Here is a 24527-nt window from a genome sequence, read left to right on the forward strand (position 1 = left end):
TCTGAGTCTTGCTGCTTAACACAAAACAAATAGGAGCTTTGTTTTTTTTATGACATGCATTTGAAGAAGAGGGACCAAGGTGACCGTTCGTAAAGAAATGTGTCCTATTTTATTTACATTTACGTTTTTCTATTTTTAAAATTTGTTTTATTTTTGTATTTCAAAATATTATAGGGGTACAAATGTTTTTGGTTCCATGTATCAATTTTGTGATGCTTGAATCAGGGTTATAAGGGTACATTTCTGTTTTAAAAATGGAATTATGAATCATCAAATCTTAAGTAATGTTTTGTCCCACTCTTAGATTGGAATTTATTTACTATCTTCAATGCATGCCAGGATATTTGTATCTTACAATACATACATTTCTCCACTTACTGGCAGAAGGGTGAGAAGGTTGAGTTGGAAGATTGTTTAGTATGGACGTTTGGGTTTTCTCTACAATCATCCTACCCACCCTTATTACCCTAACCTTTCCATGCTCTGTCTGTTCCCATCCAGTGGCTCTTCAGGGAGATTCTGGAATCCTTTTTTTCCTAGAAATCATAAAGAATAATGCCATCAGTGTGACCAAAAAGGAAAAACGTATCAGAGTTGACCATATAAAAAAGTTAAAGTCCCTTTACATTGAGGGGCACCATGAAGTCAAAAGCAAACAGAAAAAGGGAAAAATAGTTGCAATATAAGCAACAGACCCAAGCAAAGGACTTAACTTCCTCACTACATCATGTCCAAACATAAAAACTTGCTGCCACTCAATCATTTTTACCTACCCATACAGATGTTTCATAATAGCTAAACCTAAATATAAAAGACAAATCTTTTCAATTGAAAATGGGCAAACGACATGAATGGGGGATTCAGAAAAGAAAAAATACAAATGAACGATAAACCTCTGAAAATGTTCAACCTTACAAGAAGTCAGAGGATACAAATTAAAATAATGAGATACCTTTTTTTCTCATATTGAAAATATTTCCAAAATGACAGAAAAATCCCTATCCAAATTGGGAAATGTATAAGAGTACACACTGCTGATGGGCGTGTAAACTGGTACAGCTTTTCTGAAGAGCAATTGGACTATGTATATAAAAACCCATAATTGTAGAGATTTATTTAGGGCTATAATTAGACAAATATGCACAGATACATGTACAAGTATGCTCATCACAAAGGGATATTAGTTGAAGAAATGTAATAGAGTAGATGATATTGCTCTAAATTTATTGATGGCAAAATATCATCATATGCTAAGTGAAAAGATTAAGAATAGAATATAACCTAGGCTCCAAATTTTATAAAATAAAATGAAAAAATTATAAATATATCTGTATATATAAATATATATGATAAATTAAGGGTAATTTTAATTTTTTGTTTTTCTAATATTTTTCCACAAAAATATATTACTTATGTACACACACTTATGCATAATATATAATTTATAATGAACATATATAATGTTATATATGTGTATACATCTATTATATATATGAAATATATATTATATAATTTCAGCATAGCTCAATGTATTAGTTAGATTTAAGTTCAGTTGAATGTGACCTAAATCCTCAATAACAGTGGTACAAATGTATTTCCACAATCAAAGTTTGGAAGTAGTCAGTGCAGGTTGATATGAGGCCCTGGGTGTTTGGGGATGCAATCTCTTTTTATCTTCTTGTTTTGCCATTGTGTGTGTGTAGGTGCTCTATTCCCCAAGTCACCTCATAATCCAAGAACTTTATCGAGCTTTAGCCATCATGCCTACATGTCAGCTGGCAGGGAAAGGAAGAGAGAGGAGGAGGATACTTTTTTGAAGCTCCACCTTCCATGTTTCTTGTTCTGTCATCCAGAACTTAGTAAAATGGCTATTCTATTGGGAAATGTAATGTTTGCTCCAGGCAGCCATATGCCTACTCAGAAATTGGGGGTTCTATTACTATCAAAAAAGAGGGAAGGGATATTGGGGAATGGGTAGTGGTCTCTGCCATGCTCAGGCAGGAGTTTGAGAAGGCCATGCTTCAATTTTAAGAAAAGATGGTTTTCCATAGTGAAGCATACATGTGGAAAAGATGCTACTGCTTACATAAACTGACAATGTTTTCTTTTCTCTCCAAAATAATTTCCGTTATAGCTTGTGCAAAAGGTAAATAGTATTCCTTTTTATTCACTCAAATCCTTCTCTGTTTAGAGACATTACAGAAAAATCTTAAATCTGTGTATTCATTGTACCAAGGTATTTCCAAATGTCCAGCGTTCCCGACTGAAGTAGTCTTTGCCTTGGACATGTCAAAGGACGTCTCCCAGCTGGATTTTGAGAGGATGAGAGGCATTTTATTATCTCTGTTGATGAAGATGGAAATAAGTGAGAGTAACTGCCCAACAGGTGCCCGAGTGGCCATCGTTTCCTACAATACCAAAACAGATTACCTGGTTCGTTTCTCAGACTACAAGAGGCAGCGTGCACTCCTGGAAGTTGTCAGGAAAATCCCCCTGGAGCGGTCATTGGGCCGCAGGAACCTCGGGGCCACCATGATGTTTGTGGCGAGACACGTGTTCAAACGTGTGCGCTCGGGCCTTCTCATGAGGAAGGTGGCTGTGTTCTTCCAGGCAGGCTGGGCCTATGATGCAGCCTCCATCAGCATGGCTACACTGGAGCTTGGTGCAGGGGACATCATCCCTGTGGTCATCACCTTTGTGGAAGAGCACAACCTCCCAGATGCCCTGCTGGTACACAGGGGGATCCACTAGTGGGCAGGGGGGTGGGGGGTTAACAGCTGGTCCTTACTTCTCCACCAAGGACCACGTGAGGAGTGAGAGTTGTTCAGAGGAAGAATTCCCCAGAAATTGATGTATATGCAAGGAGTGAGGGGTCTCAGTGTAGACTCTACTGCTAGTGTGACTCCTAATACCAACTGGCCATTCTGTGCCTACCCTGTGCTACGTGCCTTGTAAACATTCTTAGTTAATGATTCCCAAAACCCTATAAGGCAGGTGTTATTATTTATTTATATTTCAGGGATAAGAAAAGCAAGGCTCAGAGACAGGTTAAGTGTATCATCTAGGGTGAAATATAAGAGCTAGCTAGTGGCAGACTGATATTGTCTGCCTTCACAGACTGTGCTTAGCCACTATGCTAAACTGTATCCCTGGGGGTCATAAACTATAATTTTCGTTGTACTGGGATATAGTATACATACCCATATAACAAAGTGGAAAAGTGTAATGGTTTTAAGTGTACAGTTAGACGGATTTTTACATATGTTTAAATCCCTGTGACCAAGACATGGTTCAAGACACAGAACATATTCAGTGTCTTATAAGTTTTCCCCAATCATACACTCCCCAGGGTAATTGCTCTTTGAGTTTTATCACAATCAAATAGTTTTTGCCTGTTCTGAACCTACACATAAATTGAGTCATACAGCATGCATTCGTTTCTATCTAGCTTCTTCCAATCAACATAATGTCTGTTCTCCTTGTTCATCATGTTGTGTATATGGGTAATCTGTTCTTTGTTATTCCTGTGCAGTATTACATTGTATGTATACACTGTAATTTATTCATTTATCTATTCTCCAGACTTTAGTTTTCTAATTGAAACCCACAAAGCACATTTTTATGGACCATCTGGGATGATTTATCAAAAGGAAGGGCGATTCTGTTAAGATTTTCCAGGCTGCTTATGAATGTTAGGTTGAACCATGAGACATTGCCAATATTTAACCATTTTTGACCTGCAAAAATTGAACTGTCACATGGTTCAACTCAATGGCTAATGAATTCAGCAATGCTAGACCTTTTAATTTTCTCTGAAGGTTGAGTGTGTAGCAGAAGTGGTAGGTGAGAGATTTTGTTGACGCAGCTGTGAAGATGCTTCTAAGAATCAATATATAAAGTTGTGACAGCTTGCAAACTGTTGGGAAGGATGGACAAAGTATCTTGGATTGAGAAACAAAGTTAAAATACAGAGGAGGATGGGTTCCTTGTTCACTGTTACATCCCTTTTGCCTAGCAGGATGTCTGCGCAGGGGCATTCTCAATTACTTCTTGGATGGATTAATAGAGGCAGGGTATAAGAATTTAAATTAGAGATGTAGCTTTTGTATTTGGCTCTTCCATCAATAACAAGGTGCCTTTGGACAAGTTTTCACCTTTATGGCTCTCACTTTGCTCAGCTGGAAAGTGGAGAGAAGGTAGCAACTGTTCGTTATCTAGACTCCCAGCTGCAATTATCAAGGCATCTGTTTCTCAGGAAGGCATTTCCTCAACATTTGGAGAGTGATCCCCAGGATGCAATTACATCCCCTCCAGTGATCATTAGTGCCGCTCTCTGAGAGGGGATCCTGGGCAGCGGACAGTATTTGCATCTGACATACAGATGATCCTTTGTCATCATGTTCTTGCCCTGTTAGTTGCTTTAGGTTCTGAGTAAAAGGATGTAATGGTATGTGAGAACTTGCTGGTTTGGATATACTTGTACTCCAGTTCTGTCATTTCTATCTGCTTTCATTTTCATTTTTTGGACATACTCTTGCTGCAGGATGCTGGGAGACAACTCTGTGTTGTTTAAATTTAATGATTTAGAAAGGATGTTAAATGTTGCCTGCCAGCTCAGATGTAATGAATGACCTTATTCCTGGTGACATTGGTAAGGAGAAAAACCATAAAAACAACAATGACATTCTCAGGGCCTTACAAAAAATCCTCATTTCTTCACAACTGGGCATATTGGATCCCTTAATCTCCCCCACTCTGTGCCTTAGCCTTACAGGAATCCAGTTAGGAGGGTGGAAATAGCCTGTGAGTTTTCTTCTGAATTCCCTGCCTGAAGATTCTCTTTGATTATGTGTGGGGCTTTTGTCTTTTACCTCTATGATATTTTAATTTTCAGAACAACACCCACATGATTCTTCTGGGAAAATGATGTTTGTTCAATTTGAAATGATGATATAAACAGATGTCCTAACTTCTCAGTCCATTTAAACATTCTCAGCGGCTGTGGTGCATACTGAAAAGATTTTTTAAAAGCCATCCATTGAGTTGTTTCAGCCCTAAATAAAACTGCATTATAACATTTGGACTATCTGTGCCTAATCCCATTGATAAGAACTAATTGCCTTATGTCTCAAAACACAAGACTTCATTAGATTCATTTTTTAAAGTGAAAAAGCAGAGGATTATAGGGAAAATGCAATTTGTGTGCTGGGTTTCAAATTTTATTTTTCTTCATAAAAAGTCTAGCACATGTTCCCTTGAAACAAAGCCTAAGGAAATAGTTCACATTTATTGATCCAGGCACTGTTCTAATGTCTTATTGATTCATTTAATTCTTACAACAGCTCAACAAGATAAGTATTATTATGAGCTAATTTTTCCCATGATGAAACTGAGACACAGAGAAGTTAAATAATTTGCTCAAAGTCTGAAATCCCCCATTAGAAATGGGATTTTGAGTCCAAGGGTCAAAAACAGAAAAGAAGGTACTTTAAAATTTCAAGGTTTTCCCCTGTATTTATGCATTTTATCTTTACAATAACAGTGAGGTATGTCTATGAACTGGCCCTATATCTATTCCTGTGTGTTGCTCTTAAAAAAATATCCAAGGAACAGAGTGCTGTCTATCATGGGGAAAAAAATCACCTTTAGAAGATGAAAATACTAAGAGGAAGGACAAAGATGGTTTTGGATAATTTTTTATTTTGATGTAATTTCAGAATGTGGAAAAGTTACAGTAGGATATTCTTTCTTATTTTTATTTTTTGGGGACAATCAAAATATACTTACTTTTATTTTATTTTTAATTGACAAGCAATAATTGCATATATGTATGGGATACAAAATGATATTTTGATACACGTATGTACTGTGGACCGATCAAATCAGAGTAATCAGCATATCTATCACAAGCTGAGGACATTCGTTTTTGAAGACAGGCAGTACTGTGTTACCCAGACAGGCCCCTTCTGCAGCTTCGGATGACCTGTGTCTGTGACCAGCCTGTGGCTGCTGTGTTCTGCATTAGATTGTTAATGGCCTAAGGCCAGGACCAGCCACCAAGGGAAGGATTTAGGCAATGAGGCTTCAAATGCTGCCTTTGTTCTTCATGTAATTTGGTCATGTTGTTTGACATTGAGGATTCAATTTATTCCCTGTAAAGTAGGGGCAAACTCACAAGTTTGTTGTGAGAATTATAAGAGATAGTGCTTATGGGGATATCTGACACTTACCATCTTCTCGATGTCCTTAGGAATGCTGTTTGCCCATAACTATATATTAAATCTCATGTCTTCCATTTCGTGAGTGCCTATGAAGCTTCAGCTCCCACGCTACATGCTTTCATGCCTTATCATCTTAACCCCTCACTATTGAAAACGGGGTTCAGAGACTAGCAGCAGCATCACCCCAGATGTGAGAAACGCTAAATTTCAAGCTCTGCCCCTGATATAATCGTCAGGATCTGCATTTCTAATGAGATCCACAGATGGTTTGCATAAACGTTAAAGTTTGAGCAGTGTTGATCTAAGCCTCGTAGCTATCGTACAAGTTAATAATGATGATCTACATTTCCCAGATGACGTAAGTGAGGGTCAGAGGTGAAACAAATTGTTCTAAGCTACACAGTCCTGGAATTTGCATTCTGATATGTCTGGTTCCCAAGTCCCCTCTGCAACCTACACCCTCAACTCAATACCGACCCCTAATGCTTTCTGGGGAGTCCAAGGAGAATCAGCTGCTTCATGGCAGCCTTTGGTGGGACCATGCCAACTGGCAGGACCTGAAACTGGACTCCAGCTCCTGGGGTCAGTCACAGGTTACATTGCTACTTTCCCCGTCTCCTTCCCCCTACTTTCCTCAGTTTTCTTTCCTTGTTTCCCAATCCCTTACCTCAACTTGATGCCAGATGGTTTCTAACTCTCCCTCCTTAGGGTCCAGTTAGCTCTTCCTCTGTCCAAGGAAAATCATCCTCCCTAGCGTTTGCTTTTTCCGCTTGACTCCCATCTTTCCAAGCCAAGAGCCTCCCCCAACTCAGTCCCAGGAAAGAACATTGTCCCATGGCCTCTGGCAGCTCAGTACAACAGTTGAGGCATTGAATTAACCCCATGGATCTCTCCAGGTCAGGGATCAAGGGCAGTTCTTTACCATTGGGGGGCTGAGGTTTGAGGGTCACCATTTTAGTCCTTGAGAAAATGTCTTTCTGTCTAGTAAATGAGGGGGGATATTGATGTAACTGCTCAAGCCATATCTTCTCCCCTCCATATACTCCTGTCTTTAGTACACAACTAGTCCCCACAAACTACAACTGGACATTTAGTAATGAAGTTGGTTGGGGGATTCAAACTATAGTAAAACTTTCAGCCTCAATTTCTTGGGTTATGTTAAAGGTACTCCACTTTTGGTATTTCCTTCTCTGGTGCTGATGAGAGTTTGCAGTAGGAATTGTATAGCCAGTTTTCTCCTCTCTTCACACTGGGCTTCCCTCCTACGCTATCTCTGTTTGAACTTTCTCAGGAAGTCTCTTGTCTACTTTATCAGTGACAAGGACCAGGCTGGCAAGTCCAAAGTCAACGTAAGTACATGTTTAATAGTAACAAGTAGGTACAAATGAATCAATACTGAATCATAGTTTCCCTGTGGACTTCCATTGTGTTTTTGTGTACTTGTTCCCACATTTTTTTGGTAAGAACAGTACAAATTTTAAGCATGATCATAAAATTATTGTTCCTAAGAAAAGTTCAAAAAAAGATGCAAGTTCTATAGCTATTCAAATTAAGTTGAATTTGGTAGTTTTCCAGCAAGCAGAACAACAGATGGAAGAGTTACGTGCTCAGAGTAGAAAAGGTGACACATCGTCCTGAGCAAGAAGCAATAACAGAAGACAGTAATTAACCTAGGACGGGGCCGTGTTGGAGTAGGAAGAGAACTAAGCAGCATTGACTCCTATCTAAAACTGTTGCTGAGGAATTTGAAGCCAGAGGCTTATCTAAGGCCACATAGCCAATTATGGCAGATCAAGGTCTAGGATCCAGGTTTCTGACCCTAATCCCTTAGTGCTGCACAGAACTTTTCCCATGAACCACCTGTAAGGCAGAGGAGTATGAATTTGTGCAGACTTAGAGGAATGTTTGGATTTGTTTGAAGTCTTTCAGAATATTTTAAAAATCCATACTTCATGATATACTTCACCCATGTTTCCTGTGATTTAAAAATAACACACACTAACTTAGCATTTCCCCACAACTCTTGGGGTACAATTGATGCTCCTAGGGTTATCTCAGCCTCCTCATATCTCCTGACACATTGCCATGGATCTTGGTTTCAGAAGCTTTCCAAATCGCCTCATGTGATTTCCAGTAAAGCTAATGATGTGTCACATCCCTGCCTACACTGTTTTCTCAGCTCTTGGTGATTAATTAGGCCCGTTTGGTTTGGTTAATACTCAGATCTGACAATCATGTGAGGTAGATCTGAATGTTGAATGTTAGAACTCTGCACTCACTCTTCATGCCAGCTTCCCCTGTGTGGCACGGAGTTCCAGGATTTCAGACATGCTGTGCAGCTGCACGTTGGAGGTGGTGTTCTCTAATCTGTGGGGAGTAGGGACTTGGAGCAAAATTCCGGAGATAAGCGCTGTCCACCTCTGGGCCTTTGTACATACTGTTCCTTTGCACTGGATTGCATTTCCCTGATTCTTTGCCAGTTAAGTGTCTTACTCATGCTCTCAAAAGTGCCAAATGCCATTATCTTTCTCAGGTCCTCTCTGTCCCTTTCCCTAGAAATGGATCTTGTCTTCCTGTATTCCTAAAACATACTATTGGAGCTCTTTCTTATTTGAAAATCATTTATCTTTCCACATATGGTTTAAGCTCTTTGAAGATGTGTCCTTGTCATCTTTGTGTCTCTACATGGCTTGTTGAGATTTTCCAGTAGTAGCTGTTTAATCAGTCTGGTTGATTTGAATTTCTAAGTCAGGAAAAAGCATAATTTGGGGTTGCTTTTGCCATAAGAGGAACAAGAGAGGATGCTTTGTGCTTTTCTTCTCAGGAATTTTTTTGTCTTTCTCTTAGGAATGTTCCCATGTTTCTTTTGTGTGTGTGTTACATTAGCATAAACAAACATTCAGCTCTTCATAGTTCTTTCCTCAGTAGCTGACTCTGAAAGACAATGTTTATGATGATATGCTACAGTCCCAAACATAAAGAGTGAAGAGCTCTGTAATGAGTATATGTTACAGAAAATTCTTTTTCAAAGTAACCCTTGACGAGCATGCCATGTTCATATCCTGAGGGCTAACATGACATCTTCATATCCTCAGCACCTTGCTATCTAGAGGAGGACCCAGAACCTAATTGTTCCTGGCCACACAGATGAAGGAGAAGCTGACCTTCAGTGTGGCCCTGTCCTGTATGCTTTGACAGAGAGTAAATGAAAGGATAGACATGACTGAGCTTAGACATCCACCTCTTTGCAAACCTCACCTCAATCCTGAGAGAAATAGTCTGAAAACATTTCTGGTTTCACCATAAGGTAGCAGTGCTGCAAATAGTCTGTACCAGTGAAGGCAGGCTAACTGTGAAACCATTCCTCCCCAAGTCTCAGTGGCTTGACACATTAAAGGGTCATTTCTGCCATCTGTCACAAGGGAATGTGGGCCCTTGTGTATATGTGTTTGTGTGTGTGTAGGGGGAGGCATGTTTTGCTGCATGCAGCTATTTCAGGACGTGGGCTCCTTCTGTCAGTGTTCCCATTACCCCAGGACCTCAAAACCTTTTCCTGGATCCTCTACATCTCTCTGGAAGATAAGAGGGAGCAATGGAGTACACTGCATGCACTGGAAATTGTATACATCACTTCTACGTACATCCCATTGGCTAGACCCCAGTCACTTGGCATCACCTAAACTGCAAGGGAGGCTGGAAATGTAGTCCAGCCTCTGCCCTAGGAAGAAGAGGGAATGGGTTTGTTGATCATCCAACTAGTTGTCCTATGGACCTTGTTGGATTTATTATTATTATTAATATTTTGCTTTTAAGCCTCATTATCAGTGATTAAATGAATCATAATTGGAAAGGCTAAGTGAAGGAGATAAACAGATTTGCCAGCTCTACAAAGCCTTCCCTGATTCCTCCTCACTGTTACCTTCTGGTTGTGCCATGTCCAATTCTGCACACCAGGAATATTCTAGAGGGGCCTCCCTCATGATGTCTACTTCTTTCCATTCTAATGGTGTATGACCTAATGACTGCCCCCTTGAAGAGTCTGCCCTTCATGTTAATAGCTCCCACCACACTGCATCCTGGATCCTGTGAACAATTCTTAAGGATTTATGGAATTTATAAATGCTTGACCCCTCATATCCTTACCCCCATTCCAAAACAACGTGACACTGGATGAGTTTTACACATGTTGGGAGTCTGAAGACCCACACTTCATAATCCCACACCAATGACAGCCCAATGCCCAGGTTAGAATTAGAGAACTAAATGACTATAAATAACTGTACTATATAATGCTGAACTATTTGTACAAATATTTACATAATTATATATTCTTTTAAGATCTCATATTACTGTTTTTCTTATCTGAATTGAAAAAAACATGAAAAACGTAGCCTGAAATCAAATCCAGCTAATCATAAATGTGTGTGTATGTGTTTGAATTAGATGGATGACAGATTTCACTTGTTCACCTGGGAGACGGAGCACCAGCAGGATGTGGACCGCATGGCTCGCTGCACTGTCTGCTACGGTAAGCCTGGGTCAGGATGAACTGACTGCTGGTCACAGGCCAGATCTGCTCTGCAGCTGTGTATTTACTTGGCATGTGCAGGGCTCTAAAATCTGGAAATCTCCCAAGTCTGGATTTCCAGTTTTTCTTAGGAAGTCAGACTTGTCTTGGGAGTCACGGACACTGCATTCCTGTGGGGCCGCAGTCAGCAGAGCTGAGTTGTATCTGACCCCCTTTAATGAGGTGAATGTCTGCTGCTGCCCCACAGTCCCTGCCCTCCCTGTCGTCTTCCAAACTGAAGCAAAATTGGACAAATGGGATCACATCAAACTAAAAAGCTTCTGCACAGCAAAGGAAACAATAAACAAAGGGAAGAGACAACCCAGAAATTGGGAGAAAATATTTACAAAGTTCTCATCTGACAAGGGATTAATAACTACAATATATAAGGAGCTCCAACAACTCAATAGGAAAAAAAATCAAATAATCCAATTAAAAATGGACAAAATATCTGAATAGACATTTCTCAAAAGAAGACATGCAAATCATCAACAGGCATATGAAAAAATGCTCAACATCATTAGTCATGAGAGAAATACAGATCAAAACTACAATGAAATATCATCTCATCCCAGTTAAAATGGCTTTTATCAAAAAGGGAAATAATGAATGCTGGTGGAGAAGTAGAGAAAGGAGAACCTTGATTCACTATTGCTGGGAATGTAAATTAGTACAAGCATTATAGAGAACAGTATGGAGGTTCCTCAGAAAACTAAAAATAGAACTACCATATGACCCAGCAACCTCACTACTAGGTATATATCAAAAAGAAACGGAATCAGTATATCAAAAAGAGATCTCCACTCCCTTGTTTATTGCAACACTATTCACAACAGCCAAGATTTGGAATCAACCTAAGTGTCCATAAATGGATGAATGGATAAAAAAATTGTGGTGAAATATACAATGGAATATTATATAGCCATAAAAAGGGAAATCCTGTCATTTGCAACAACATGGAGAGAACTGGAGAACATTATATTAAGTGAAATAAGCAAAGCATAGAAAGACAAATCTCCCATGTTCTTACTAATATGTGGGAGCTAAACATTAAAACAATTGATCTCATGGAGACAAAGAGTAGAATGATGGTTACCAGAGTCTGTGAAGGGTATTGGGGAAGGGGGCTAAAGTAGTGATGGCTAATGGTGCAAAAACATAGTTAGATAGGTAGACTGAACAATATTTGATAGCAGAACAAAGTGCTATCAAATATCAAAGACTATTATCAGCAATAAGTTAGTGTATACTTTAAAATAACTAAAAGAGTGGAACTGGAATCTTCCTAACAAAGAAATGATAAATACCTGACATGATGGATACCCCAATTACCCTGATTTGATTAATTTACATTGTATGCCTGTATCAAAACATCACATGTACCCTATAAAGATATACAACTATTATGTACCCATAATAATTAAAAAAATTAAAAATAACTGCCAATATTTGATTTTTTAATCCTAAAAAATGTCAATTTCATATGGTTGTTAAGAACATTCCCAACTCTAGCAATCAATGTTTTTATGTGGTTTCCTAGGCATCGTTCACTACTGTTGATTTATCTACTGTACTTACATTATTAAGTACAATATAATTCTTTTTTTATAGGGAGAAAGGGGGCTGATGTCTGGGAACCCAGAGATTGGGAAGCCGCATGACCCTAGTAGTTCAAAACATTAAATGTGTGATCAGTCTCAATTCTTTCTTCTAGGAAATGGGCTCGTGTACGGTGCCCATCGGCTTGCGATGTCAACGCAGTGGCCCGCAAGCAGCGCTCAGCAGCAGCTGTCCTTATTCAGGGTTTGCACCTGGGTTTTGTTTAGACGAGAAAGGGTTGCACAGTTTAACCCCAGCCTTCCCGTGTTTCGTCCCTAGACGAGTGCCGCCCAGCTCCGGAATGCGGCTCGGCCTGGCCGCGGGCGGCGGACGTGGACTTGGCGTTGGTGGTGGACGGCTCCCGGGGCGTGCGCGCCGCCGTGTACCGCGGAGCTCTGGGTCTGGTGGACGCCGTGCTAGACGACCTGGAGGTGGCCGCAGAGCCAGGCGCGTCGCCTGGTGGGGCGCGCGTGGCCCTGGTGACGCACACGACGCCGGGCTTCTGGCCGGGCGGGGGTCGCTCACCTGTGCTTGAGGGCTTCCACTTGACCTCCTATGGTCAACGGACGCAGATGCAGAGACGTGTCCGTGAGGCCGCCGGCCGCCCCCCGCAGGGAGCCCCCGCCCTGGGCCACGCTCTGGAGTGGACGCTGGAAAAGGTGCTCCTGGCAGCCCCTCTGCCGCGGAGGGCACAGGTTCTCTTTGCCATCGTGGCCAGCGAGACGAGCAGCTGGGACAGGGAGAAGCTAAGGACCGTGTCTCTGGATGCCAAATGCAAGGGCCTCACCTTGTTTGTGCTGGCCGTGGGCCCCAGCGTGGGGGCCCGTGAGCTGGCCGAGCTGGCCCAGGTGGCCAGTGCCCCTTCCGAGCAGCACCTGCTGCGCCTAGAAGGGGTCTCAGAGCCGGAGGTAGTCTATGCCCGGGGATTCACGCGAGCTTTCCTGAACCTCCTAAAAAGTGAGCAGTCCCCGAATACTGAGGTACCCTGGGTGGGGTGGGGAGAGGAACTTACAGAGCCTGGCATTTGGGCAGGTATGTGCCCATTGCACTTTCACCCTTGCTGAAGTGTGTGCAGCTTGGCATCCCGGGGGAATGCCAGGGACCACCCCATTTCCTGAAAAATCCTGCGCTGTCATTGCCCTGACATTGTGCTAGGCCTACTGCTGGTTTCTTGTCCCAAACCTCTCATCTGGTGGCTGGAAGCCTCAGACCTACACATAACTTCTCAATTTTCTCATTATCAAAATGGGAATTGCAGTCTTTCCCCTAATTGTGAAGCCATATACGCATGGAGGAGCTTTGAAAGCACCAATACTGTACAAATAAGGCATAGTCATTGTTATTACTATTTATTACAACTGTTTTCCAATGGTATTTGACAGTGCTTCTCAATCTTTTAGGGGATCTTGCTAAAATGGGGATTCCAACTCAGTAGGTCTGGGTTGGGGCCTAAGATTCTGTATTTCTTACAAGCTGGAGAGTGATCCTGATGCTGCTGGTCTGTGCACCATGTTTTAAGTAACAAGAGTATCTGACCTATATTTTAAAGTAGGAGTTGACATGTCAGTGTGGGGTCAGAGATCTTCAGGGCTTACCAGGAAGTAAGGGACACAGGACAAAAGTCCAAGGTCTCCCACTTCAGGTTGGATGGATGAAGCTAATAGTAAAGGTTAATGGACAAGGGCTGTGCCAGTGTGTCCTAGCCAGAATGTGTCCCCATCCCTCAGCCCTAGCATCTTCACCTCCAATCATAGAAGTGATTTTCTCTTAGAACTGGTTGAATTAAATTCACCGGCAACTGGTACCAAATCTATATCCCTAGCGTGACAACGGAGATTTAGAATTGGGTTGGGGAGGGTATTATCTAGCAGTTTGTCTTGGGCTTCATTCATCCTTCAGTGCATAATTCAAAATGACTCATGTGCAAGGTGCTTTGTTGTGATGTGAGGCCTCCTTGCCCTCCTTGCGGGGAGACATTAGTTTCTCAGTTTATAAGTGGTCGTGCCATCCCGTTGGGGGCCTGGAGGGACATCTGCTCCATCATCACTAAAAGAAGAAAGGGAGTTTGATGGACATCTTCGAAGTACTGACACAGCATTTATGTCTCTCCAATTTGAGAGATACAAAGATCAATGAATAGGTCTGCCGCCGCTAGTGAGCCGTATGATCCTAGAAAAGTCAGCGAATCTCTCTGAACTTTAGATTCCTTATCTTTGCAAGGGGTGGTAGAGAGAATGGTAACAGATGGCTGATGACTTAGTGATTCTATGAAGGAGAAGCAGGCTGGCTGAAAGGATCACTTTACTAATCTGAGTTAACTTAATTTTACTTTCTTATGTTTTATTATGTTAGGTTGTATTTTGTGTTTTGTTATATTCTTTTATGGTGTGATTTTATTTTATATTGTTTATGCGATAGTATATATTTTATGTTTTTATTCTGTTATTTCATTTTATTTTGTTTTATTTGCTTATATTTTTATATTTATTTTATGCTTTATTTGAATATATTTTAGATCTTTTTGATTTTATGTCTTCCTGGATTTTTTGTTCTTAATGTTTTGTTTACTTTTATTTTTATATTGTTATATTTTTGTTTTATTTTGTTTCATTTTGTTTTTTGTCTTGTTTTATATTTTATACTTTATTTGATTTTATATCTTTAGTATTTTATGTCTTAATAGATATTTTGTTTTTGTTTTGTTTAATTTTATGTTTATTTTATTTTAAAGTTTTATATTATTTTATATATATATATATTTTTTTTTTTGAGACAGAGTCTCGCTTTGTCACCCTGGCTAGAGTGCTGTGGCATCAGCCTAGCTCACAGCAACCTCAAATTCCAGGGCTCAAGCAATCCTTCTGTCTCAGCCTCCTGAGTAGCTGGGACTACAGGCATGTGCCACTATGCCCGGCTAATTTTTTTTTTCTCTCTATATTTTTAGATGTCCATATAACTTCTTTCTATTTTTAGTAGAGACGGGGTCTCGCTCTTGCTCAAGCTGGTCTCAAACTCCTGACCTCGAGCGATCCACCCGCCTCGGCCTCCCAGAAGGCTAGGATTACAGGCGTGAGCCACCGCGCCCGGCCTATTATTTTATATTTGGCTTGATTTGATTTTCTTTTCCTTTTAGGTGGAACAAACCAGCACCCACCCCCAGAGCTTACTGCAGAATGTGAGGGCCGAAACCGTGGGGACACTCTGCGGCAATCAGGCATGCCTATCGAAAGGTAGGCTAAGGACAGGGCTGAGACTGACCCACGGCTCTGCTCCCAGGCAGGAGACTGTCTCCCTAAAGAAAGGTTATAGGAAATGCCAGTACTTGACTTGACTCAAACTATGGCTGGGGTGCTTCTGGATTTAACAATTCTGGTACAGTTTGTTTTTTTCTAAATGTTGAAAGTAATACTGGATCAATTTTAAAAGGTCAAAGAATACATGAATACATGAGTATATAAAAGCAAAAAAAAAACAAAGAAAAGAAAAATTTTCATTGTACCATATCACCCCATCCTCTAATTCCATGTCCCAGAGGTAAAATTGATAGTGCTAAACATATCATTCTGATGTTTATCCAAACATGTCTGCAGACCTAAGAAAACAGTTAATGCAATAATGAAGTCATCAGGAAATGCCCTAACATAAAGATTATAAATCACAGCAATATCAATTGAAAATTGAACCTCTTAGTTCTTGAGGTTTGGTTATGTGGTTTGACATGGATTATTTCTGTACAGGTCACCCAATCGCCAATTTGGTGTGTCTGGCATTGCTGATGATTTGGAAGCACTTGAAGCAACAGACATTTTTCTAGAAGAGAAGAGAAGAGGCATGACAACACCTACAACTCCGCAAGAAGCGCTTGAAAATTATGAAAATGACGAATATGACATTGAAAAAAATGAACAAGAAACACCAGCAAGACAAAAAGACACTAGAAAAGAAAGAAATTTAGGCACTGCCTATGGTAAAAGCCAAACTCTTGCTTCTTAAGTTGGATTCACTTTTTTCATCTTTATCTTTTTTTAAAAAAAATTCATGTGCATTGCATTAGTATGCATATTTTGGCTTTTTATACATCTTGCTTACAAATCCACAAATTCATGTATGCTGCTACAAAAATAGTTTAAGAAGCAAACTTTTCACTTACCTGTCAAACTGGAGCTGGAGGGAAGCTATTTCAGGGCATATTATGGAGGTGCACCCTATGAAGTGTCTGCACTACATTTGCAAAGGAGTAAATGATTTATTGCAGAAGTGGTGAACATACTGCTGGCCTTGAAATGCACCCACTTGTACATAGGCTCTATAATCTTTGAGTGGCCGCATGTATTCTGACCAAGTTTAAGGAACATTTTGGGTACACCTGAAACTCCTGTAGCATCAATTTTGGATTACAGCATGTAGTAATGCAAATGACAAGTTACTTCTTCTAGGTGATCAACAAATTAAGCAGAACACTAAACACATTAGAAAGAGATATGGGAAACTTGACTGTGAAGTTTTCGAAAGTGATCCAAGATAGTTGAAAGAGTTTCTAGTGAGTGGTGTGGTTAGTCCTGGTTAGATTAAATGAGAAATAATTTGTCAGAGGTTTTGAATGTGCCTAGATAATTCTCCATCTGAGGCTGCTAGCTAGGTGGCCATGGGAATTATTTAGCCTCTCTGTGGCTCAGTTTTCTGTAAGGTGGGGATTATATGAGTACCTACCTCAAAGGGTTGTTTTGAGAATAAAACTAATTCATGTGTTTGCCACGTAGTAAGCATCCAAATCAAGCTGGCTGTTCAGACACTAATGATGTATGCTACCTTTTAGATTCTAAAACAACCACATATGCAAAAGAAATAAAACCAGACAGACATAGGAATAGCCACTCCCAGCAGGGACAGTAACGTTTCACCTCCTCAGGCTAAAAATTAATCATGGAAGAATTTACCTTGGTGTTTACTATGTCTTCAGTATAGAAGATTCTCAGGGAATCTTACTAAGGCAGTGATTGTCAGTCTTGACTACATTAGAATCACCTGGGAATCTTTAAAGATTCACTCCAGCCCAATTCATCCAGAATCTCTGGCTGCGGGACTTACACAGTGATTCCACTGAACAACCAAAAGTGACAACTACTGCTCTAAGGCATCTTTTCCCACAACATCAAGGTGACCACTGCCTTCCTCTTCAAACCCTCTCTTCCCTTGGAGACCACTCTCATCTTGTTCTACTTCTGACTAGTCCATCACTGTGGGCTCCTTTCCCCAGGTGCATCCTCACAGGAGGATTCAGGTTTTACGGAGTTTATACAATTTGGGGAGCCCTCTCCAAGAAAAATATTACAAAATTATTAAAATTAAGTAAAAAGTGAATATTTATGTAGAAGAGCCTTATGCAAATTAGGGGCCCTGAAGCCTAGGCTTCATTAATTTCATGATAAATCTGCCACACTGTTCCCCAAGACCCTTTCTTCAGTCCTCTGAACACTATACACACTACTTGGGCAAGCTCTTCTGCCACGACATCAACTATCCCCACTGTATGATGACTCTCATATCCATATCTTCCACCTTGAACTCTCTCCTGCGCTGCAGACCAGTGTATCAACTATCATCCAGGTTGTTCCATTGGACTTGCCTGCAGTCTTATCAGACAAACTCAGTTTAACAAACCCAACTCATTGTCCTTCCTGCTCAAATCTTCTCCCCTCCTTTCCCAATTATCTTTATTGGAATGAACCACCACTGGCCCAGAAATGGAAAGCCAAAACCCAGTATTATTCTACTAAATAGTTGTCCTCTTTTCCATTATCTCTTGCTCTCTAACTGGTCTCATTTCTTCCAATTTGTCCTCCTTCCAATTCCATTCTGAATATCAAATTGATTTTTCTAAAATGCAAATATGGTCATGTCATTTCTCTTCTATGGTTCTATTGTTTGTAAGATAATGTTCTGGCGCCTCTGCAAGGCACACAGGCCTCCATAATTAGAGGCCTGCTTTGGTCCTCTGGGACCTTACTGGCTGCCACTGCCCTACATAACCTTTTGTGCTATTTGCACTTGCCCCTTATGCCCTGCTTTTATTCCAAGTCTCCAGATATCCCTGACCATCACCTGCCTATGTCCCTTCCACAGTGTCCACTTGGACTATAGCTACTCATCATTTACTACTCAGTTCAAGTTTTACCTCTCTTTAGAGTCTCTTCTGTGGCCCCTAGTAGTATGAAATTTTCATGGCCTCTTTTGTGCTCCCATATCTTAACCCAAATTCTACCATAGCACCTGCCACCTTATATTGTACTTACAGTGAAGAATTAAATGAGCCTTGTCTCTCTTCACAGAAGCCAGGCTGATCTTGGTATATTTTCAATTTCAGTGTCATCTTCAAAGAACATAGAACTATTTTTTGGTTTTCTCCTCTACTTTAAGTAGGGCTATAAGACACATACAGTAGGAGATAGAACAAGCCTAGGCAAAATTCTAACTTTATTGTAGCTACTCTTCATGCCTGTCTAACTCTTTTCTTTTCTTTCACCTTTTCCTTTCTTCATTTCTGGATTCCATGAACTTGTTTGAGTAAAATTATGCATGCCACCGCATGATTCTTCCAAGAAGGCAAAGGTTAATATTCATGGTAAAAATAATGCCAAATATAAAATTGAGGGCTGGCAATAATTGCTTGGGTAAAAACTTAATGGCCCTCAATGCTATGTCATACTGGTAAAAGAAAAATTAAGACTGTGAAGTATACTGAGTGTTAAGCTTCAAAGAATAACTGAGAGATAATTAGTTTAAAGCATTAAGGACTCACTCACATAGAGCCGTACTAAAGTGGAAACCACTAGCCACATTGGATATTTACATTTAAATGCAAATAATTTGAAATTAAATAAAATTAAAATTTCAGTTCCTTGATTGCACTAGCCACATTTCAAATGCTCAGCAGCCACATGGGCTGGTGGCTACTGTATTGGACAGCACAGATTTTCCCATCATTTCCAACAATTCCATCAATGTAGACAGTGCCGTTCTAGAAGTTGAATCTAGGAAAAACAGCCCCTGTTTGAGTGTCTCCCAGAGCCAAACCAAGGGTAGGGGTTCCAGAAACCACAAAGTGTCACTAGGAAAGGCGATTGAGAGGTTTAAACAAGTTCTTGGTTTGTCAGTTCTGAATTAATTGGTAATGGCAAAGGTTGGTGCCAGCCGATTGCTGAGCCCCGAGGCTGCATGTTGGATCTAGAGAGTACAGCCTGAAGTTCACCACTGGAATGTTTTTCCGTTGATTCTGACAAGTTTTTGAAGAAATGTTTGCTCTTTCTTCTCCTGGGCCCACGCTGCCGGTTATCTTACACCTCCAGAGTAGGGGTCACACAGTGGGCAAATTCAGTTGTGCCTGCTCAAGGCATAGGACAATTTCCATGATCAATTCCTTACCCCCCCAAGAGTGTACCTCATCTCCATGGGTCCAGCACATCAGGCCACTTCTAAAAAACTGGTTATACTATTGGGAGGTTAGTAGGTAGCTTCCCAGGAACAGACCATGAATTTTAACTCTTGCTTTCTGAAGACAATATCTTTTTTATTTACGGGTACTTGCAAGGCCCAGGAAGAACTATTTGGAGGATGCCAGCATTCTGTGTTTCAGGCCTGACCTGGGACAAGAATATTTCTATGTTATACAAATTGTGCTCAAGGAAATCTGCTCTACCTAGAGGGCAGGGGTTAGATACCTGGGAAAATCAATGCATAATTTAAAATTCAGGGAATCCCATATCTTACTTTGTTGTAACTTGTTGATTCCCAATGCTGTTTTTGTTTCCCAGGGACATCATGTGTTTTGTTTTAATAGATGTCTTTACTCCTTGGGCAAGAGTCAGGATATTATATGTTAATATAATAAATAAGCTGGATTTGCTCAGGTCATTGGAAGGCTGGACAGGCTTGAGATTAGGTAAAAGATTGAGATAGTTTGAAAAAAGAGGGAAAGAAGCATAATAAACAAGTGAGGAGTGTATAGTATCAGAAAGCTTCATTCATTCATTCATTCATTCACTCACTTATACATTGTCTGGGCATATCTGCTATATGCCAGGTACTTTGCAAAATAATAGCTATAACTATATTTTACCTTTCACATATGCTATGTGACATCATACAACACATTTGTGATGTAGCTTATTTTTTTTTAAATATTGCTTTTATAATTGAGGAGATTGAGGGTCATAGAGGTTAAATTACTTGCCCAAAGTCACACAGCCAGTTGGTGGTGAGGCTGGGATTCAATCCCAGGTCTGTGACTCCAAACCATGTTCTTTTTCTGTCATGCTCCTGCAGGACCTCCAGCTCTCTCTGTGTTTATTTTGTTGCAGGTCCTTGTTCCATGGATCCAATGGAAGGCGAGTGCCAGGACTACACCCTGAAGTGGTACTACAACAGGGAAGAGCGGGCTTGCCAGCAGTTCTGGTACGGCAGCTGTGGGGGCAATGCCAACCGCTTTGAAACCAGGGAAGAATGTGAGGCTCAGTGTGACCCAACATCCCTACAGAGTTAGGCAGAGCCTTGTTACTGTGGCTGCCCTTATAATAGCTGATGAAACTGAGATTGTACTTGCTGAAGCAGGGCCACACAGCTCCTAAGTGATAGAGCCCACTCTACAACCTTAGACATCAGATTCCTAACCCCCTGAATTGTCTTCCTGCCAGCAAGGGCTTAGGCCCGGATTATTTGTGACTTGAGGACTGAATTCTAATAGTTACAAGAGGTAACCAAAACTTTCCTAAAACTTATTTAAATGAATTAGAACTGAATGAAAAGGAAGCTTGAACTTGACCTGTGACATTACTTTAAAATTTTGTGGTGCTACATAGCAAAAGAAAGATCAATGTAAGCAGTGAGCAAAACCTAATTCAGAAATGAATTGAAACTTGGTTTGTTTTTTCCAGCAGAGAATAGGGGAAGTATTAGTCAAAGAGAGGGCCCAGAAAAAGGGACATCTAATGTGAACTTTATCCTTTCTACCTAATGTAGGTACATAAATAAAGATATTCTTTGTTAAATCCTTTGGTGTGAGACTGTGTGATTCCTGCTCATTGTAGTCTGTGCTATACTTTGTGACATAGCAGTTGATGAAGAGACAACAGTGACTTCCGTGGGACCAATTCTTTGGCATCAGTTATAGTGAATTCTGTCCTTCAAAACACGGTGATTAAACAATTTAGGCTGACATTGTCAATGCAAAGATGCAGCGAAAGGTTTAGATTCACCATGGAAGAAACATTTTGTGATATAGATATTGAGAACAATTATGTTTTTTGCAAGGTCTTCCTCTGCCTCATGGCTCGATTCTCTAGGCCTGTGACCTTGGACTCACTTCCAGGCAGAATTGGGAACCATGTGGAGGGAGCTGCAGGGTATTGAAGATGCCTGGCTTGGGACTTCTGCAAGATCATATATTAGTCAGCTGGAGCTGCCATAACAAAATACCACAGACTGGGTGGCTAAACAGAAATTTATTCCTCCCAGTTCCGGAGGCTAGAAGTTCAAGATCAAAGTGCTGAGGGCTCTTTTCCTGGCTTGTAGATAACTATCTTCTCTCTGTGCACATGGCCTTTACTTAGTGCACACATGCTCATGGGGTAAGAGGGGGGAGAGAGAGAGAAAGAGAGAGAAAAAGAGAACACTCTGACAAGATCCTGGTTCCATAACTGTGATTTCTATGATCTGTGTGTTCTATTACACAGTCCAATGACACAGCAGGTAGGATGGAACCAGCTTTATACAAAATGTTCAAAGAAACATTAAAATTATTTTTAATGTGTAATAGATATGTATTTTACATATTACATATATAAAAACCAAACATATAGAAATATACTGGAAGGAAATAAACCAGAATATTAATGGTTTTCATACCCATGAGGTAGGATTATGGATAATTTGTTTCTTCTTACATTTTTTTGTTATTATATTCTCTGTAATGAGTATATGCTACTCATTATAAAACATTCTAATGTACTCATTCTAATTCTACTCACTATAAAACATTGTAATTAGATAAATTAAGACAAATAAATTATAACCTAAAAAGTAGGAATTCCCAAAGAATGAAATGATATATAATATTTTATTTTAAGGGAATAGATGTAGAAATGATATTATTGTTCAGTTATCAGGAAGCATGTGGAATACTTGTCATCCAAAACAAAAAACAAATTGTTTTCTCATTCCTACAACTCTGGAAAGAAAAACTATACATTTTTTTTTTTTACATTCAGCCTAAAATTACTTTAGCATGTATATGATTGTCCCAGAGTAATTGCTCTTATTTTTAATTTTAGTTCTGTGCTTGATTCTACCCCTTCCTCCCTTCTCTTATACCCATTTTAGCTACTTCTCTTATACATATGTTTAGTTTTATGATTTTGAAATCTAAACAATGTTTATTCTAAGATTTGATTTTATATAAATGTGAATGACAGCTGGACTGATTCAAAGAAATTATTGTACTCTTCTCCCCCTTCATTTCCCTTTTCAGTTGGGGTGAAGCAACATTTGATTTAAGATGGTGTGTAATAAAGTTAGATAAATTAAGTTTGAATGCTAGCCATAAGTTACCAGTTACTAGCTTTAAACTTTGAACATGATATTAATGTCTCTAAACCTTAACATCTTTTTATAAAAATGGAATAATAACACATAATCAATATAATAACAATATTATCAGGCTCTTATGGGATAATATATATAAAATACTGTCAGTACCTTGCACATAGTATTTAATTATTGATAATTATTGTTACAATTTAAAAAAATTTTTTGTATTATTATTTCAGCATATTGTGGGGGTACAAAAGGTTAGGTTGTGTATATTGCCCTTGGCCCCCCCCCAAGTCAGAGCTTCAAACGTGTCCATCCCCTAGACAGTGCACATCGCACTCATTATGTATGTGTACACCCGTTCCGTCCCCCCAACATTAAATTTTTTATTCTATTTTTCCAAAAAATTTTTTTATATTATCACAAAAGGATGACTATGTGTTCATGGTAGCAAATCTGTAAGACACAGAAATGCACATGAAAAAAATAATGACCTATAATCTTTTCTCCTAATGGTATCCATTTTGGTATAATCCAGGTTTTTTCCTAATGCTTGGATATACTGTCTTTTTTTTCTTCCTTAACACACTACACGTAACTTATTTTTCATGGGAACAAAATGGAAGATGCTCCATCTTGCTTGGCAGAGCTGCTCATTGTACAGGTGTGTGTATGCATTTCTCTCTTAGGTATATGCTCAGCTGGCTGGGCATAAAGGGGCCAAACTCGACTATCCTGAGGATGGTATTTGATTTGGGGTGTGATCTAGTTTCCACTTCCTACTCCCACCTTTCCCTTCCTATGTCCAGGAGTTGGGAACTCCAAGGCAAAAATGCAATAATAAAAGGACTGTTAAAATTGGTTGTTGGTGTTGGTTGTTCCCATTGTGGGAACATCTGTGAGGTCCAACTGCTGTTCTCCCCATGTTTACTAGGTGGCAGTATAACCATTCCGTGGAGCTCTCCTGACTCCCAGCAAAAACCTTATTCCATAAATCCTGAGGTACAGAGACAATATGGTCAAGGGGGAGAAACAATTATCTATTGTTTTAATATTCATACCCACTCTTGTATATAGTTTATAAAGCACTTTCCCATGTTATCTCATGTGTTTGTCCACTTCCACCACCAAATCTTGAATGTTCTGGGGGATGAGGAAACTATCTTAGAGAAGTGATGTGGCTTGACTCAGATCCATCACAGAAACTGGCCTTGAACTCCTTTTGATCTTGAGAGCAGGGCTCCTTTTACTGTACTCCATTTGTTCCAAACCATTAGCTGCCACCAGAGAATTCTGAAGGTCAGAGCCACGGTGGGAGGACAGGCTTGACTTCTGCCTCAGATTCCTTCTACTTTCCACCCCCACCCTGTGCTTCTGGCCTGGGTAGAAGCAAGAATGGATGGAAAGAGAAGTTTAGCTGCAGTGCAGGTCATTCCTGATGACAGCCTCAGCTAACCCCACAGGGGGCCCTGGAGCTAAAAGGGCTCGTCAAAGTTGCCCAGGGTGGGCTGACATAGCTGGGCCTGTACTCCCTGCCTCCATCAGGCATTGGATGT

At 40.1% G+C, this 24527-nt stretch overlaps 1 protein-coding gene across 1 annotated transcript in view; it reads left to right on the forward strand.

Annotated features, from left to right (window-relative positions):
* LOC123643847 (collagen alpha-4(VI) chain-like) overlaps window positions 1-21431 on the forward strand; it is a 105694-nt gene extending 84263 nt beyond the window's left edge. The window contains exons 25-31 of the mRNA XM_045559690.1: window positions 2135-2146; window positions 2237-2730; window positions 10665-10749; window positions 12667-13344; window positions 15521-15617; window positions 16125-16354; window positions 20745-21431. Of these exons, the coding sequence (XP_045415646.1) occupies window positions 2135-2146; window positions 2237-2730; window positions 10665-10749; window positions 12667-13344; window positions 15521-15617; window positions 16125-16354; window positions 20745-20926 (1778 nt within the window). The 3' untranslated portion in view covers window positions 20927-21431. The remainder of the gene's footprint in view (window positions 1-2134; window positions 2147-2236; window positions 2731-10664; window positions 10750-12666; window positions 13345-15520; window positions 15618-16124; window positions 16355-20744) is intronic.
* The last annotated feature ends 3096 nt before the right edge of the window (window positions 21432-24527 follow it).

This window comes from Lemur catta, chromosome 1 (assembly GCF_020740605.2).
Source record: "Lemur catta isolate mLemCat1 chromosome 1, mLemCat1.pri, whole genome shotgun sequence".
NCBI classification, from domain to species: Eukaryota; Metazoa; Chordata; class Mammalia; order Primates; family Lemuridae; genus Lemur; species Lemur catta.